The 20085-nt window shown below is 45.3% G+C and overlaps 1 protein-coding gene across 2 annotated transcripts in view; it reads right to left on the minus strand.

Annotated features, from left to right (window-relative positions):
• Positions 1 to 16708, minus strand: part of LOC124015440 (protein phosphatase 1 regulatory subunit 1B-like) — a 37738-nt gene extending 21030 nt beyond the window's left edge. The window contains exon 1 of one of the 2 annotated variants that reach the window (XM_046330626.1): positions 16205 to 16708. In XM_046330626.1, the coding sequence (XP_046186582.1) occupies positions 16205 to 16318 (114 nt within the window). In that variant the 5' untranslated portion in view covers positions 16319 to 16708. The remainder of the gene's footprint in view (positions 1 to 16204) is intronic. The other variant, XM_046330627.1, reaches the window with a different exon arrangement.
• Positions 16709 to 20085: the final 3377 nt, after the last annotated feature.

Here is a 20085-nt window from a genome sequence, read left to right on the forward strand (position 1 = left end):
GTGTGTGTGTGTGTGTGTGTGTGTGTGTGTGTGTGTGTGTGTGTGTGTGTGTGTGTGTGTGTGTGTGTGTGTGTGTGTGTGTGCGCGAGTGTGTGTGCGCGAGTGTGTGTGCGCGAGTGTGTGTGTGTGCGTGTGTGTGCGCGAGTGTGTGTGTGCGTGTGGGTGCGCGTGTGTGTGTGCGTGTGCGTGTGTGTGTGTGTGCGTGTGTGTGCGCGAGTATGTGTGTGCGTGTGTGTGTGTGTGCGCGTGTGCGTGTGTGTGTGCGTGTGTGTGCGCGAGTGTGTGTGTGCGAGTGCATGTGTAGAACTGTAGTGATGGTGAGCGGAAAAAGAGAGTTTTGAACCTACTTTGATTTATGGGACTTTCACACCTCCCCCTTGGATGTTTCTCTTTCTCCTTCTTTCGTTCTCCTATATATAAAACCGTTGCCACTAATGGGCTGTGTGAGTCGACTCAGCGATGGTATTTTAATCAGTAGCTTAGGGGTATGGAAGACTAAACTGAGCTGGTAGTGTCATGCAGGTGAATGAGGACCCAAAAGCGACTTGGCGAAAACAGAGTCTTTAATCCAGTAAAGTAATTCTACAAACATAAGACATAATTCCACTCGTAATGACGAGAACAGACTGGAGACTCGATCAAGAACTGCAGGTTGCCTCAGGAAGGCACTTGAACCTAGCAGACTCAGACACCTGCTCACCACGCAGCATCTGAGGGAAACACGACACGACAGGGCGAAACACAGACACAGCACGGTGAACAATAGACAAGGATCCGACAGGACAGGAACGGAAAACAAGGGAAGAAATAGGGACTCTAATCAGGGGAAAAGATAAGGAACAGGTGTGGGAAGACTAAATGATTGATTAGGGGAATAGGAACAGCTGGGAGCAGGAACAGAACGATAGAGAGAAGAGAGAGAGGAAGGGAGAGAGAAAAAGAGGAGAACGAACCTAAAAAGACCAGCAGGGGGAAAACAAAGAGGGAAAAGCAAAATGACAAGACAATCTAAGACAAAACATGACAGGTAGGACCAAGTCAAACCTGCTCCGGACACAACAACACTTCTCTGCTCTTCACTCCTGCATTCAATAATGTGTGACAATGACTCAGGTGGGATTCATTATGACATGGTTCAATGGTTGACATTGTGTGTGTTTCCTTGTGTGTGTGCATGTGTGCATGTCCATGCATGTATAGTACCAGTCAAATGTTTGGACACACCTACTTATTCAAGGGTTTTTCTTTATTTGTACTATTTTCTACATATGAAACAACACATATGGAATCATGTAGTAACCAAAAAAGTGTTAAACAAATCAACATATATTTCATATGTGAAATTCTTCAAAGTACCCACCCTTTGCCTTGATGACAGCTTTGCACACTCTTGGCATTCTCTCAACCAACTTCATGAGATAGTCACCTGGAATGCATTTCAATTAGGTATGTCTTGTTAAACATTTAATTTGTGGAATTTCTTACCTTCTACAAGGTAGGGGTGGTATACAGAAGATAGCCCTATTTGGCAAAAGACCAAGTCCATATTATGGCAAGAACAGCTCAAATAAGCAAAGAGAAATGACAGTCCATCATTACTTTAAGACACAAAGGTCAGTCATTGCGGAAAAAAATTGATTTGCAGTCACAAAAACCATCAAGCGCTATGTTGAAACTGGCTCTCATTAGGACCGCCAAAGGAAAGCCCAAATAAATGCTTCATAGAGCTCAAGTAACAGAAACATCTCATCATTAACTGTTCAGAGGAGACCACTACTAAAGGACACCAATAAGACGAGACTTGCTTGGGCCAAGAAACACGAGCAATCGACATTAGATCAGTGGAAATGTGAGATTTTTGGTTCCAACCGCTGTGTCTTTGTGATTCAGAGAGTAGGTGAACGGATGATCTCCGCATGTGTTGTTCCGACCGTGAAGCATGTAGGAGGAGGTGTGATGGTGTGGGGGTGCTTTGCTGGTGACACTGTCTGTGATTTATTTAGAATTCAAGGCACACTTAACCAGCATGGCTACCACTGCATTCTGCAGCAATACGCCATCCCATCTTTTGCGCTTGGTGAGACTGTCATTTGTTTTTCAACAGGACAATAACCCACACACACCTCCAGGCTGTGTAAGGGCTATCTGACCAAGAAGGAGAGTGATAGAGTGTTGCATCAAATGACCTGGCCTCCACAATCACCTGACCTCAACCCAATTTAGATGATTAGGGAAGAGGTTTTTTTTTTTTTTACCTTTATTTAACCAGGCAAGTCAGTTAAGAACATATTCTTATTTTCAATGACGACCTGGGAACAGTGGGTTAACTGCCTGTTCAGGGGCAGAACGACAGATTTGTACCTTGTCAGCTCGGGGGTTTGAACTCGCAACCTTCCGGTTACTAGTCCAACGCTCTAACCACTAGGCTACGCTGCCGCACCAGCGTGCTCTTAATGTGCTCCACAGAGTGAAGGAAAAGCAGCCAACAAGTGCTCAGCATAAGTGGGACCTCCTTCAAGACTGTTGGAAAAGCATTTCAGGTGAACTGGTTGAGAGAATGCCAAGAGTGTGCAAAGCTGTCATCAAGGCAAAGGATGTCTACTTTGAAGAATCTAAAATATATTTGGATTTGTTTAACACTTTTTTGGTTACAACATGATTCCGTATGTGTTGTTTCATAGTTTTGATGTCTTCACTATTATTCTACAATGTAGAAAAGAGTACAAATAAAGAAAAACCCTTGAATGAGTTGGTGTGTCCAAACTTTTGTGTGTGTGTGTGTGTGTGTGTGTGTGTGTGTGTGTGTGTGTGTGTGTGTGTGTGTGCGTGCGTGCGTGCGTGCGTGCGTGCGTGCGTGCGTGCGTGTGTGTGTGTGTGCATGCATGTGTGTGTATAGAACAAGAGAGAGTGTGAGGGTTAGCGCCCCTTGCATTGCTGAGTGGGGTGCAGGTCTGGCTGATGTGGGTCTGCTCTCCAGAGTTGGTCCTCGTAGATAGGCCAGCTAACGGGCCAGCCTATTAAAAGACAGCAGTAGAACAGTGTAAACTAGATCTGAGGACCCCCCAGGGGACCTGAGAGAGGCTCTCTCTAGCTAATGCTGCTGCAGAGCTCTACTACGTCATACCAGCCATCTCTAAAGGGAGACGCTATATCCACCCGGCACCTGCAATGTCAACACAACACAATGACAGACACTCCCAAATGTTAGAATCCCCTGTCAACCCTAGGGGGTGTCCTGTCCTGTCCCCCAGGTATAGGTACTTCTTCATTACATTAGCCCATCTCATTAGCCCAGCGTGTGGCAGATCCCAGAGATAGAGGTGGAGGCAGCACCTAGGTCCCATAAAGGGGCGGTCAGTCCTTGTCTCTCTCACTGTCGTCATTGGGCCATAATTTAACTCAGACGCACATAGATTTACAAGTGATTGATATACAGTACAATTAGGATGCCCGGCCTCACACAGACACTCATGAGCTACACCGACCGGGAATAGTGTTTGCGTATGTGCATGGCAACTTTTATGGAATTAAAAGTACACTTACGTGTGCAACCAGGCACGCACTCACGACTGAGGAGTGACTAACCACCCATCCAACATAACACTGTCAAACACAACTCATTAAAATCTCTCTCTCTCTCACACAAGCAGATCAATATCCCATCTGCTACTATTCTCTCTCTCTCTCTCTCTCTCTAATCCACACTTCCATCCCTGTCCCCCCTCGCTCTCTTTAACCCCTTCATCTCTGCTCTGTCCATCTCTGATTAAGAGCACATAGCTGCAAAGCCTCATTCACCCTCTGCTATCACAGCCCTGTGTCTGCCTGCTGCAAAGCCTCATTCACCCTCTGCTATCACAGCCCTGTGTCTGCCTGCTGCAAAGCCTCATTCACCCTCTGCTATCACAGCCCTGTGTCTGCCTGCTGCAAAGCCTCATTCACCCTCTGCTATCACAGCCCTGTGTCTGCCTGCTGCAAAGCCTCATTCACCCTCTGCTATCACAGCCCTGTGTCTGCCTGAACTCTTAAGGCAGCAGGACACTCTATTCAATTCTCCCGTGGCATCACCCTTCCTCTCCGTGTCAGGCCCTGGGAGAGCCCAGACAAATTAAATGGTTGGACCTTTAGGTCGCGCTTTAAGTGCTAAAGGCAACGACACAATAAAGTGAAAAGTAATCCTTCCCTTTGTGCACTGCGATTCTGTTTCTATTGAGAGGCATTAGCAACCCTGCAACACTTCTGTCAAGAACAAAAACATCAAAGGTTTAAATCAAAAGCCTGGTGGTGCTGACGTGGTTCGGAAACTCAGTACAGACCGAAAAGTAATGAAATTCTTTTGGTGGCAGACAACAAAATATAATAGAGAAATAAAGAACGTCTCTCTCCCTACTTGAACAGAATGCTGCTGGTATTATGAGCTTATGAACTAAAAACGAGTGAAACACAAAAAGACATTGATGATCATCGTGTTGGAAGGAAGAGACATACAGCACATGCGGGGCTGCATGTGGATCGAAGACAGGAGGTTGTAGCTTTGGGTAAACAAACCGAAATAGGGGGTCAGAGCATCCCTACAGCCAGAGCGGTGTTGGAAATTCCAAATTGTTTGCATAGTCAACTTACACCCTGCACTGACACACACACTTAGTAAGGTTTGACGCCGGAGACGAGAAGCAGAGACAGGGAGTGAAGGTTTAATAGCTGACGGACATGACACGGAACAGGAACAGTGTCAGGACAGGAACACATAACAATTGATGCGGACACATGAACACCACTGAGGAACAGACAGATATACAGGGGTTAATCAACCACGTGAAGGAGTCCAGGTGAGTCCAATGAGCGCTGCTGCGCGTAATGATGGTGACAGGTACGTGTAAAAAGAAAAAGGGTAGCATGGCGCCCTTGAGCGCCTGAGAGGGGGATAGAGAGCAGGCGTGACAGTACCCCACCCACCCCCAGGGGCGCACCTGGGTGAGCCTGACGATCTAGCTGATGCGTGAAAGCCCGATGGGCCGGCTGAAGCATGAAGTGAGATGGGAACCTGCTGAGCCAACCAAGGCAAGGAAACTTCTTGAGCCAGCTAGGGCATGACAGCTTAGGCACGCCCGGGTCCATCGGCACGCCCGGGTCCATCGGCACGCCCGGGTCCGACGTCACCAACAAAACAAAACCCTAAAAAACTCCCTGATGCTTCTTGTAATGGTGTCCGCATTCTGTAAGGATCGACGCAGGAGATGAGAAGCAGGTACAGGGAGTGAAGGTTTAATAGCTGACGGACAGGACACGGAACAGGAACAGGAACAGGAACAGCGTCTGGACAGGAACACATAACAATTGATGCGGACACAGGGAGCACCACCGAGGAACAGACAGATATACAGGGGGTAATCAACCACGTGAAGGAGTCCAGGTGAGTCCAATACCAGAGAGAGGGAGCGGGAGCAGGTGTGACACACTTACCCCACCAGACATGCCACCAGGGGTCTTTTCACAGTCCCCAGGTCCAGAACTAATTCAAGGAAACGTACAGTGTTATTCAGAGCCACAAGTGCATGGAACTCCCTTCCATCTTAAATAGTGCAAGTGAACAGCAAACCTGGTTTCAAAAAACTAGTAAAACAACACCTCACGGCACAACGCCTCTCCCCCATGTGACCTACTTGTTGTGTGTATGTACTGACATGTATGTCAGTGGTGGCTGCTGAGGGGAGGATGGCTCATAATAATGGATGAAACTACATGGAAACCACATCTTGGATGTGTTTGATGCCATTAATGTTTCAGGTTTATAAATGTACATACATTGTAAAGTATTTTGTCTGTATTGTATTTTTCGTTATGTGTCGGACCCAAGAAAGACTCGCTGTCGCCATTGGCGCCGGGTAATGGGGATACTAATAAATCAAACAAACACCAGCATCCCCATACCGTCTCCGTGTACAGGACCTCTTCTTGCACCGTAACAAGCCTACCTATAGGAACCTCAGCCCCTTTCTTTCTAGGTTCTCTAACATCTAAGAGTCATACACAGTACAGTAGCTACACAGCTCTATTTTATTTTTTTATTTTTTTAACTAGGCCAGTCAGTTAGGAACAAATTCTTATTTACAATGACGGCCTACACCGGCCCAACCCGGACGACGCTGGGCCAATTGTGCGCCGCCCTATGGGACTCCCAATCACAGCCGGATGTGATACAGCCTGGATTCAAACCAGGGACTGTTGTGACGCCTCTTGCACTGAGATGCAGTGCCTTAAACAGCTGCGCCACTCGGGAGCTCTATCATGTCACACCTCTGTCAGATCCACTCACACTCATCCCAGTGTCACAGTAGAATATATGATGATATCAGACACCATTCACTGGGATTCGATGAGTAACCGGCAAACATCAGAAGAGACCTCTGACCCCACCAATGGTTAACTGAGTCAACAGATTGGTACTATGAGGAAGCAGCTTCTCCACTGACCACACATACAGGAAGTAATTATAGCTACTGGCAGTATGATGTCACACCTACCCCAGTACCCATCCTCACCCACCTGCCCACTACACTACCCCACTGCTCAGTTAATTAGCCATCGGTCAAGAGTCAGTCGAATACAAACACAGGACTGTTCCACTTTCGTCCTTTCTTATACATACACTAAGGGGTCGATTCCATCCGCATCGTGGAACATCCGCAGTGTGGGTGAAATGGAAGGCGATTGAGCTGACATATGCAGCGGGAACATTGCCTTTAAATTCCAGTCGCGTGGATCAATCAATCAATCAAATGTATTTATAAGGCCTTTTTACATCAGTAGATGTCACAAAGTGCTTTACAGAAACCCAGTCTAAAACCCCAAACAGCAAGCAATGCAGGTGTAGCAGAATGGTGGCCTGGAAAAACTCCCTAGAAAGGCAGGAACCTAGGAAGAAACCTAGAGAAGAACCAGGCTCTGAGGGGTGGCCAGTCCTCTTCTGGCTGTGCCGGGTGGAGATTATAACAGTACATGGTTAAGATGTTCAAACTTTCATAGATGACCAGCAGGGTAAAAAAAAATGATTATAATATGAACAGTGGTTGTAGAGGGTGCAACAGGTCAGCACCTCAGGAGTAAATGTTAGTTGGCTTTCATAGCCGAGCATTCAGAGTTAGAGACAACAGGTGCGGTAGAGAGAGAGAGAGAGTCGAAAACAGCAGGTCCGGGACAAGGCCACGCCTCGAACAAAAGAGATCTCAGAAGATCTAAGATTAAGAATTGCATAAAGCTGGAAAGGGTTCCAAAAGTATCTCTAAAAGTCTTGATGTTCATCAGTCCACGGTAAGACAAATTGTCTATAAATGGAGAAAGTTCAGCACTGTCGCTACTCTCCCTAGGAGTGGCCGTCCTGCAAAGATGACTGCAAAAGCAAAGCGCAGAATGCTCAATAAGGTTAAGACGAATCCTAGAGTGTCAGCTAAAGACTTACAGAAATCTCTGGAACATGCTAACATCTCTGTTGACGAGTCTACGATACGTAAAACACTAAACAAGAATGGTGTTCATGGCAGGACACAGCGGAAGAAGCCACTGCTGTCCAAAATAAACAATGCTGCACGTCTGAAGTTTGCAAAAGTGCACCTGGATGTTCCACAGCACCACTGGCAAAGTATTCTGTGGATGAAACTACAGATGAAACTACAGTTGAGTTGTTTGGAAGGAACACATGACACTATATGTTGAGAAAAAAAGGCACAGCACACCAACATCAATTCTTGGCAGTTCTTGGTCCTGGTACTGACCCAACCCTCTGGTCCACTCCTGATAGGATCAGCTAGCATGACAGATCCAGAACCCCAACCACTGTTGTTTGCCACAGAGCTGTAAGATTGTAATCCTTCCTCTTTCTCCCTTCATCGGAAATGGTACTGCTGTTATTGTCACAGCAGCAGGGTGCACTGCTGAGAGCCTGTAGCTCACAGGCTGAGTGGCTGACTGACTGGTTGGCTGGCTGGCTGGCTGGCTGGCTGGCTGGCTGGCTGACTGGCTGGCTGACTGGCTGACTGGCTGACTGGCTGAAGTACAAGAGTGCACATGTGCAAGACTACCTACTATGTGGATGTGCATGTTTAGAATAGGGTCTGAGATTATGTAAATGAATGCATTTTACTGAAAATATATTCATAGCATGGGGTAATCATTTCACAAGATATAATGTTAATTCCTATTGAGTTGACATTTAGGTAGGCCGTGCTAGGTGTGATTTATGGAGAGCGCTGTTGCAGTGCTGTATATGTGTGTACCCAAAGCCAACAGGCAACAGGGAACTCGTTTATCATAACACCGGGGTTGGGTGGTAGCATTTTAGCAGACCATACACACACACACACACACACACACACACACACACACACACACACACACACACACACACACACACACACACACACACACACACACACACACACACACACACACACACACACACACACACACACACACACACACACACACACACACACACCATAATAAACCCCCATGCTCTTGAAGTGCTCTCTGGTTGATCTTATGATGACTGCCTACAGTGTCATCACACCACAAATCACTCTGCCTACTTTCAATATTTGTGCTTTACCTGTTTATACAACACCTGCAGACTCACAGAGGACAGGCACGCACATGTATGACCACATGCAGTCACACAAAAGGAATAGGTCTTCTACACTACGCAAGAGAGCCACATTCATATTGACTACAGTTAAATAATGAGAGAGAGAAGCCACATGGAAAACATTGATCATAGGAAGCATGTAAAGCCTGGGTTTATTCATTGTCTATCAATATGATTCAATTCAAAAGAGGAGCAGTATTAGTATGGGATTCACTTTCCTAATATAATAAGATTTTATCTAGATATGCAAATGTCCACCCTCACCTTACAACCAGGGTTGGGGAATAACTGATAACATGTAGTCAGTTACATGTAATCTGATTACAAAAAATATCTGTTTTCAGTTACGTTGCCAGCAAAAAAGATTGTAATCAGATTACAGATACTTTTTGAAAATATAGATTACTTGGATTACTTTTCAATTCTGAAAGGATGTTGGCGAAAAATTACATTTTGACACCTTTCTGTTTTCTCAATGACAATTAATTCAGCATTGAAAAATTGCACAAGTTTAGGTTTGTTCCACCTGAGCGAGCGTGACCACAAGTCACTATAATGACACATCAAAATAATGTGTTTGATGGATCCTTTTTGTCTTCTTCTAATGTCTCTTAACGGGAAAGTAATCTAAAAGTAATCTTAAAGTAATCAGATTACATTACTGAGTTTGTGTAATCCAAAAGTAACCATTTTGGACAGGTAACTAGTAACTGTAATGGATTACATTTGAAAAGTAACCTAGCCAGCCCTGATCACAGCAGTGTGCATGCAAAACCCCATACACGCTTGCACAAACACCTGCGCACACATACTGCAAAGTAAACACACACATGCTGAGGAAAACTTGACAGTTGTAACAACAGACACACAACCACCATAAAACCAAATTACGTGGTCACTGTGGAGGGGAGTCGCAAAGCCACTTCCTCCTGATCTATTTAAAGGACGACCGCACTTCGTGATTAGGCTTCACTTTATATTTGGTTAATAAGGAAATGCTAGGTGCCATGACTGAATTGTCCTGTGTGTGTGTCGCAGATTGGAAGAGTTAGACAAATAATTTAGCCGATTAGCTTCAGCCGGCTGGTGTGCAATCGTAGCAAAGTTGGTTTGACTTTGTATAGCCTATATCCAGGACTAGTTAGGGACCGTCGATAAATTACACAATGTAAATTAGACAATATTTTCCTTGTAGTTTTCTCATGAAATGCTTTCAATATTTGTATATGCATTTATGTATTTATAGTTGGTTTGAGTCATTGAAATTTGGAGCTATTGGAATTTAATATATTGTCGTATGTACGTTGTTAAATTTACCGATGCTCCCTATTGCAACAACACATCATCAGTAGGGTAAAACTAACCTGTCTCACGACGGTCTAAACCCAGCTCACGTTGCAGTCAGTGATGCAGTCAAGACCACAAGTCTCACAAAACTCAATTTTGGACCAGACTGACAAAATGATCCTATTTAGAATAACTGTTTCTGACTCATATCGACGCCACATAGGCTAATATCTAAATGAGAAGTTGTTTTCTAAGGGGCAGTTGTTCTTTAATAACCAGTTATGCATTAGGGGGCGCTATTAAAATTTTGGGATGAAAAACGTTCCCGTTTTAAACAAGATATTTTGTCACGAAAAGATGCTCGACTATGCATATAATTGACAGCTTTGGAAAGAAAACACTCTGACGTTTCCAAAACTGCAAAGATATTATCTGTGAGTGCCACAGAACTGATGCTACAGGCGAAACCAAGATTAAATTTCAAACAGGAAATGCCCCAGATTTTGGAGGCACTGTGTTCCAATGTCTCCTTATATGGCTGTGAATGCGCAAGGAATGAGCCTACACTTTCTGTCATTTCCCCAAGGTGTCTGCAGCATTGTGACGTATTTGTAGGCATATCATTGGAAGATTGACCATAAGAGACTACATTTACCAGGTGTCCGCTTGGTGTCCTCCGTCGAAATTATTGAGTAATCTCCAGCTGCATGCATTTTTCCATATGGTTCAGAGGAGAAACCAAACTTCCACAAATGATTTATCATCGAATAGATATGTGAAAACACCTTGAGGATTGATTCTAAACAACGTTTGCCATGTTTCTGTCGATATTATGGAGTTAATTTGGAAAAAGGTTTGGCGTTGTAATGACTGAATTTTCTGGGTTTTTTCTTAGCCAAACGTGATGAACAAAACGGAGCGATTTCTCCTGCACAAATAATATTTTTGGAAAAACTGAACATTTGCTATCTAACTGAGAGTCTCCTCATTGAAAACATTGAAGTTCTTCAAAGGTAAATTATTTTATTTGAATGCTTTTCTTGTTTTTGTGAAAATGTTGCCTGCTGAATGCTAGGCTTAATGCTATGCTAGCTATCAATACTCTTACACAAATGCTTGTGTAGCTATGGTTGAAAAGCATATTTAAAAAAAATCTGAGATGACAGTGTTTTTAACAAATGGCTAAGCTTGTGAGCCAATATATTTATTTCATTTCATTTGCGATTTTCATGAATAGTTATGATAATGAGCTTGAGGCTATAATTACGATCCCGGATACGGGATTGCTCGTCGCAAGAGGTTTTAAGGTAGCCACACAGACACACGCTTCTCTCAACTGAAAACAACAAAACAAAATGGTGCAAGTTTTAAAAAATAAGTCCTTATTGTTATGTGCATGATTAAGCCATTGTTTTCTACCTTTTTTTATGTTACTGTCAGACAATAGTTAACTGTCTTTTTAATTAATTAACAGCTGTTAATTTGTAAGGTATCACACAATTGGCCATCCATAGTGCTTTGATTACACCAGCCCAATCAATTCCACTGCTGCTGTTATTGATAACAAGACACTCATCAACAAAGAGCTCTGGTGATGACCTTAGAGAGGGGTGGAAAAAGGCACTGTCTTTATTTGTGAGTGAGCTATAACTAATGGAGCACCTAAATAAGCATAAAATATTTCACTATTTTAATTTCCTGGAATACACATCGTTAGAAACATCCCATTGGCAGATAAACTGCATCAACGAATCACCTCTGGATTAGAACCCTCTCCGGTGACATGGCACACACGCAGCCTAAATGATCCTGATGTCTTACCAACCCAGCATGCTCTGTGCTCTGGGCCCTCCGCTGAGAAGCTCTGGCTAGGAGTGCATATTGACTGTCCGTCAGATCCACAGTGTTACCACACAAACACTCGCTGAACCAAAGGTTGCCTTGTGACGCCCAGCCAGAGGAAGGGCACGTAACCTAGGAGAGTGAGGTAGGGTGAGGGTGTTGACCCCTTTTCACCCCAACAGAAGCTCTCTATTCCATTTACTGGATTCATTTAGATTGGACCTAAAATAGGTGACCGGGTGGTTGTTGCCCTTTGGTGTACTTTGATACCCTTGGTCCCCTGAGTTTCCCTATCAATCCATAGGATCAGAGGTGGATTGACATTGGGATTAGTATGGAGAGGGCTCGTGTTGTGTGTTTAGTCCATAGACGGATGGGGCGGGCCGACTCACTGTGAGTGAATCAACTGGAGCCTCTCGGTCTGAACGATGACCCTAATCTGTGTCCATTATGAACATTACCCAACACCAGTCCCTCCCAGAGCATGACATGGGGGAATACGGAGGTTAAACACACGCTGCCATGTGCTGTTGATCCAGTACTGTAGGCCACCACAATGACTTTTGTGACACAAGAGTTGCATTTCATTTTTCCCTATTAAAATCGTACATTTCCTTTAGGAAAATCTTAGAGCATGGAGGAACACATCGAATGTTGAAACGGCTGTCAAGAAACACAAATCTTATCTGCATGAAGTTTTCCTGAAACAGATGTTGAGTGGGATAGCCTACACGTGTACCAAGCCAGTGGACGTGCTGGGGTCTTGTCTAGTTGGTCGAAGTGTTAAGTGTGAATGAGGCCATGGGTTAGGGCGATCAGATGTCCTTGATTTCTGGGGACAGTCCCCCGATTTTAGTGAGCTGTCCCCAGCTAGAGCTGTCCCCAGAAATGTCCCCAGATATGTCCCCAGATATGTCCCCAGAAATGTCCCCAGATATGTCCCCAGATATGTCCCCAGATATGTCCCCAGAAATGTCCCCAGATATGTCCCAGATATGTCCCCAGATATGTCCCAGATATGTCCCCAGAAATGTCCCCAGAAATGTCCCCAGATATGTCCCCAGATATGTCCCCGATTAGCCCTCAGAAAGAGAAAAGCAACTTTGGAGGTAAATTGAGTCTGATATTTCAACAATCCAACACTGTATCCAACCAGATTTGCATGTAAAAATGTTATCTGTCTCTGTACCAAACTTGTTTGCTCCCAGGGCTTCGCCGCAGCCCTTTTATGAGAATGTTCAGGCAAACATTTGATCAGTGATACATTTTAACCACTGCACCAAAATGTAAAATGACTAGATAGTCTAGCATGGGTAATCCATTTATGTGTTATAATTACATCAACTATTTGAAAGGACTATAGCGAAAATGTATTAAATATAGTTCCATGACATTGTTTTTATCATTTTTGGGCGCCGCTAGCCACAACAAAAATGTACCCTATTTTCATATCCAAAATCTGGTCACCTTACCGTGGGGCATGTTTCCGTGCTCTTGCTCTCTCTCTCTCTCTCTCTCTTTCTCTGTCTGAGTCAGGTCCAGGGCACACTAGGTGTCAGCTATGGGAGCCGCGCTCACATTAAAACCGCCCAGGGCAGAAATCAGGATCCTGAACGCACTCATACATTTACACATGTGCAAGCTAGTGCCTATGCAAACGACCCAGACACAAAGAGACATTCTCCATTAAAACAGTGACCTTTCAGAGGTGATCTGTGACGGAGGCTGTGGAACGTTCGCTGTGCGGTCGGTCGTCATGGAAACAACCCTGTGGTATTATACTGGTCATTATGACGGTGCTGTTTATTAAATCATGTTAGCTGTGCTTCCGGGTAAATGACTCCTATGGGCCTCTGCTAGAATAGTATACTAACTGTACTGCAGTCTACGTAGTTAGAGTTGAAAGCTGTCATTAAAACTGTGGCGCTAACATAATTGAAGTGATTTGTGTAGTAAACACTGGCCTTGAGTGTGTTTGTATACATGCGTGGGTGTGTTTAATGCTGTGGGATAATGAGGGTCTCCTAAAAATGAGTCGTAGTCATTAACTATGCCCACCCCAGTGTCTCTGGGGACCCAAAATAACCACTGCTAGATTATATCTCCTGTAATACACACACACACACACACACACACACACACACACACACACACACACACACACACACACACACACACACACACACACACACACACACACACACACACACACACACACACACACACACACACACACACGCACACAACCACACACACACACACACACACACATACACACACAGCTGTAAAACATCCTCCACTCTCCCCACACTCCCTTTTGTCGTTCCTGTGACGGTATGCTTGTGTGGTATGGCAACTACACACACCTCAATACATGCCCACAAACACACAAGTTAGCTCGTACACATGGGTACTTACATTAAATCACACACATGCACGCACGCACGCACACGCACATACACACACAAACAAACAACACAACTCACAGACAGCAGTCCCTTCATGGAGCCTCTCCCAGAGGAGAGTACAGTCAGCACCATTTAACCTGCACCTCTCTGTAGATGTGAACGTTACTGTGGACTTTACTGTAAACTATCTGAACTGCTTTCAAATAAACCAGATGACCCCAGCCTCTGCTATCCGGATGGGGGCGCCAGCCAGACACGATGCCCCATGGAGGGTGGGAGGGGGGGGGCCTGCCTGCAGCTGCTCACAACATCTGATGTAAGAGGAGATTGAGCAACAGTTCCACAGAGAAAAAGGAAGAAAGAGAGCCATGAACAGAACAGAAACATGTTGACTAAGAGACCAGAGGGTTTTAACACTTCTTTAAGAGAGAGAGAGAGAGAGAGAGAGAGAGAGAGAGAGAGAGAGAGAGAGAGAGAGAGAGAGAGAGAGAGAGAGAGAGAGAGAGAGAGAGAGAGAGAGAGAGAGAGAGAGAGAGAGAGAGAGAGAGAGAGAGAGAGAGAGAGAGAGAGAGAGAGAGAGAGAGAGAGAGAGAGAGAGAGAGAGGGAGAGAGAGAGAGAGAGAGAGAGAGAGAGAGAGAGAGAGAGAGAGAGAGAGAGAGAGAGAGAGAGAGAGAGAGAGGGAGAGAGAGAGAGAGAGAGAGAGAGAGAGAGAGAGAGAGAGAGAGAGAGAGAGAGAGAGAGAGAGAGAGAGAGAGAGAGAGAGAGAGAGAGGGTTTCAGGGCTGAAGCAGAGAAGGCCGTTGGACAGGGAGAGGAGAGGGTCATGGGTTCACGTCCCAAGATGTTTGAGTGCTGCAATCGTGTCCTTGAGTCAGAGACTGCACACGGTAAGTGATTCAATCAGGCTAAAGCATGGAGACAGTGCCATGCCAAACTATTAGCTGATGTGAGATAGAGCTCTCTAACAGGGACAGCAGCTCAGGGATCTGACACCAGACAGGTGAAAGAGAGAGAAAACAGGTTGTGCCTTTTTCTCTGCACTCCTCCATCGTATAGCGTTCTTGTCTTCCTCGCTCTCTATTTCTCTATCTCCTCTCTCTCTCGCTCTCTCTCTCTCCCTCTCTCTTGCTCTCTCTCTCTCTCTGCATCTTTTGGGGCTGAACCACTGGCCTGGATCTCACACAGCAGCCAACCAACTCCTACTTTGACCCACTTTCTCCCGGACTAAAATAAAACACACTGTCGACAGGCTGCAGGGCCAAGGAGAAGAACCAGAATTGTCCCGTTCCATTTTTATATGACTACAGGCAAACAGTAGAAAAGAACCAGGGAAACAGACTCTACAAACTGAGTAGTGGATAGAAGAAGTGAAGTGAGAAGGGCTAGCAGTCCAAAAGAAAATCTGTCAGACCAAGACAAATATTAGTCACCCGTATAATCATTCCCTATAGTTCTGTGACCACAACGATATCACAAACCGTGGTTGACTTTTATACGGTTTAACTGGCCAGAGTGACAACATACAGAGAAACAACGGGACACGTGGTTAAATAGGCCAAAGAATAAAGTATCAGAAACAGCCGAGAAGGAGATAGGACAACACTGTATGCTCAACCATGTATCAGAAAAAGACAGAGAGGGTCAGGCCACAGATCAAGATACAACAACAAAAAAGAGAAGTCGCACTACAGCTGAGACTGACGGTCCAATATGGCGAGGTTTGTCCCAGTCTGGTATAAACCACAAGTTCCAACCCTGACAGTGACCATGATCAACTATAAGTTATATCCCGCAGCTTGGCTGTAAGGTCAAACATCTGTTGCACATCTGTAGAACATCTGTAGCACATGTGCGTAACACGAGAAACTGAGATGCACACAGGAAAACACACTAGACACACAGGTCAGACGCAACACACAGAGAAAACAATGAACTTGCACGCTCGCACACATAGGTAACTGAGGACAAGCTAAACACATACGGACTGTACGAGCACAGACACTGTTATACCAGTTCTCTCACTTACCATCTCTACTTGCCGGGGGTCCAGTTGGGTGGGTGCCGAGGACTGCACAGCAAAGTGGATCTTCCTGCTCTCCTTGCACTCGTCTCCAACCTCATCCAACGCAGAGGGATCCATGGCTGTGTCTGTGTCCCAGGGGGGTCACTCTCTCACCAGGCACCAAGCTCTGCTCCACTAGGCTCCCTGGAGGAAGGTCCCAACACAACACACTGTACAGTAGTCCTGCTTCTGCTGGGTCTACCTCTCTCTCTATATATAACTCTCTGCCACTGTCTCCCTTCAAAAACAAAACAGATGAACTTCTCTTTGTTTATCTTTGTCCCTCTCCTCTTTCACTCACAGTCAGCTATTTCTCCTATCCTTTAGCTCCCCAGTTCCCTCCCTTCTTCCTCTCTGCCTGTTTCTGTCTGACACTTACTCGTGTTTGACGTTCTAGGTGGAGTGTGTTTATCTCTCTATCTCTCCTCCCTCTCTTACCCTCGCTCACAACCTGTGCAACAAGAGTAATTGAGACACGTCCTTGAAGCTGGCAGAGAGAGAGAGAGAGAGAGAGAGAGAGAGAGAGAGAGAGAGAGAGAGAGAGAGAGAGAGAGAGAGAGAGAGAGAGAGAGAGAGAGAGAGAGAGAGAGAGAAGAGAGAGAGAGAGGAGAGAGGGACAGAGGCAGGGAAGAGAGAGAGGGAGAAGGAGGGAGAGTGAGGGAGGCAGGGAAGGGGCGGGGAAGCTAGAGTGAGGGAGGGAGAGAGGGGGAGGGATGGACCGGAGGGAGAGGAGTTGTGTTTTTGTATATATTAAAGCTGAGGTTGATTTGTAATCAGAAAAAAAAAGATAATCTCATCCCATCAGCTGAGCCTCTTTTGGCCTCTGTTTGTGAATGAGAGATTTGTGCTCTCAGAGGGAGAGAGGGGGAGGAGAAAGAGAGAGAGCAGGGGGGCAAACAGGGAGAAATAGAGAGACAACAGGATATAGAGAGTGGAAAGGAAGAAAGAAAAGAGGGAAAAACAGAGGGGTGACCGGACAAAACTAGGAATAAATAATGATAGATGCAGTAGAATCAGCATCAGGCATGGAGGCAGAGAGGCATGTGCTATGATCGGCTGGCTAATTTAGTAAACAGCTCCTGCACTGTATATCTGATGGTGACTCAGGGCATGCTGGGTGCTCATCTAACGATGAAGAACAACATCTTAGGGTGCAGGGAAAATGTCAACAGTCTCCTTCCTGTTCTGTTCCACAGAGAGCTGAGAATCAGGCGCAGAGATGGTTCCATGGCGAAGGTGCATAAAGATGGGAGGAATTCCGATATTACGCCATTGTTTTTAGCACTTGGTCCACAGAGTTCTTCAACTACAGCGTGCAACATGGTTCAATGTGCCGGTAAATGGTTCTTTCAGATTACCAATGTCTTGGAGCTAGATTTGGGATGATGTATACTGCGCAAAAGCCGACACATAAAAAAGAGTACCGGAGAGCAATGTACAACAACCCGGACACATCAGCATACAGCACGGGGAGAACACTCTAATTAGGAACATAACAAATAGTGTAAATATGAACCACAGAACGACATGCCTTTACTGTATATATGGCATTGCACATACTCCATTCAACACCATAAAGTTCTGACAGTTACAGGCACGTCCAGAGCGGTGAGTGGTGAGTGGGCTGGAACTTAAAGTGCATTAGAGGACTTAGTATCAGGGGAAGCAGCAACAACAAGACGAGACTGACGCTTGGTAAAAGGTCGCAATCACAGCATGTAAACAAAAACAGCTGTTCCAGTGCCCAGGAGGAGAAAGGGAAATAGACAGAGTGGGGGAGAGGAGGGAAACTTGAAGCCAAAGAGACACATAGGACAGGAACAGAGAGAGAGAGAGAGAGAGAGAGAGAGAGAGAGAGAGAGAGAGAGAGAGAGAGAGAGGGGAAGGGGTGGATAGAGAAGTAGAGGAAAACAAAATTAAAGGAGGGAGAGGGGGCAGTCCCAGTCTGGCCCAGGGTTATTTGTAGGGCCATTCTGCAATTTCACTCGCAAGGCAGGAGGGGCTTTGGAAAGTGGAGAGTCAAGTTGGATGGATTTGGCCCCTGGTCAGGGAAGGGCTTTGGCTGTATTGGGCTGGGAGTGTGGCTGTGATGAGGGAGACAGCACAGCGGTTGGTGGAGGCGGAGTGCAACTAGGTGACAGGGGGAGGGGCAAACTTTAAACAGCAGGGAGAATGTTTATCCCGCAGGCAGGCTGGTCAGAGGAGGGGGAAGGCTGCCAGCCGTGTTATTCACTTGCTTACATGTGGGAGGACAGATCGGGAGTTCATCAGTGGGCTTTAGAGCAGCGATTCTCAACTGGTGGGTCACGGGAGGTTTTTAATTTATTTATTTATTTATTTATTTATTTATTTATTTTCACCTTTATTTAACCAGGTAGGCTAGTTGAGAACAAGTTCTCATTTGCAACTGCGACCTGGCCAAGATAAAGCATAGCAGAATAGGTCATGGGTGTCTAGGTAAAAATAGAAATATATATAATGTACAAATACTGACCAAAAATATAAAACGATATTACTGCGTTACACTTCATATAAGGCAATCAGTCAATTGCAATAAATAAATTAGGCCCTAATCTATGGATTTCATATGACTGGAAATACAGATATGCATCTGTTGGTCACAGACACCTTGAAAGAAAGGTGGCGGCGTGGAACAGAAAACCAGACAGCATGTGGGTGTGACCACCATTTGCCTCATGCATCTCCTTTCCACAGAGTTTATCAGGCTGTTGATTGTGGCCTTTGGAATGTTGTCCCACTTCTCTTCAATGGTTGAAGTTTAGTTGTTGCTGCTTCACAGGCCTTGGCCCAGGGGCTTCGGCCCCGGTGAGCCCCTGCATTACTCCGGCCCTGAGTTGATCAACATTCTTCATCAAGAATATCAGCAAACTTGTATTATTGGCAATGAAAGAGGGAACGTTATTCCCATGACATATAATTGCTACATTACTATCAATATAGCATTACAAATCATTTTCCAGGTTGTATTTTGATGATTATTTTCCGTGAAGCGAATATTGGGTCCAACTGAGAACCTGATTCCATTTGGGTCCCGAGGCGAAACAAGTTGAGAAGCATGGCTTTAGAGGGTTTGGCTTCATCGCCTTCTCTGCACACATCTACCTCCTGTGTCAATGTAAGAGTGAAAGAGCCTGGGGATCTTGGAAGAATTAGAGCCAGACATCCTGGAAAGAGAATACATCAACAGAAACACGCCATAAAACTCCTGGAATTGACTCTGGCAGCTGCAGGGCACACACATAAACACAGAGAGAGAGAGAGAAGACTGCATCTCCTATGACAGACTGGAGTATGTAACTCTAACCTCTCCTAAATGGGGCATCTCTGTCCATGTGACAGCCAAAAGGGCAGGGGTTGACAGGGCTTCTCCCCAAAGTTATTACAGCCCCCCAGAGGCAAGTTCAGCCCGGGCTCAGCTCTGCTCTGGCTCAATGAGCTCAGACTAAGCATAGTGGAGGTTTGAAAGCTGGTCCCATAGAATGACATACAGTGGCGTGCGAAAGTATTCACTCTCCTTGACATTTTTCCGATTTTGATGCCTTACAACCTGGAATTAAAATTGATTTTTTTTTGGGGGGGGGGGTTGTATCATTTGATTTACACAACATGCCTACGACTTTGAAGATGCTAAATATTTTTTTATTGTGAAACAAACAAAAAATAAGACCAAAAAAACTGAAAATTTGAGCGTGCATTACTATTCAACCCCCCAAAAGTCAATACTTTGTAGAGCCACCTTTTGCAGCAATTACAGCTGCATGTCTCTTGGGATATATGTCTCTATAAGCTTGCCACATCTAGCCACAGGGATTTTTGTCCATTCT

Source organism: Oncorhynchus gorbuscha, linkage group LG26 (assembly GCF_021184085.1).
Source record: "Oncorhynchus gorbuscha isolate QuinsamMale2020 ecotype Even-year linkage group LG26, OgorEven_v1.0, whole genome shotgun sequence".
Classification (NCBI taxonomy): domain Eukaryota; kingdom Metazoa; phylum Chordata; class Actinopteri; order Salmoniformes; family Salmonidae; genus Oncorhynchus; species Oncorhynchus gorbuscha.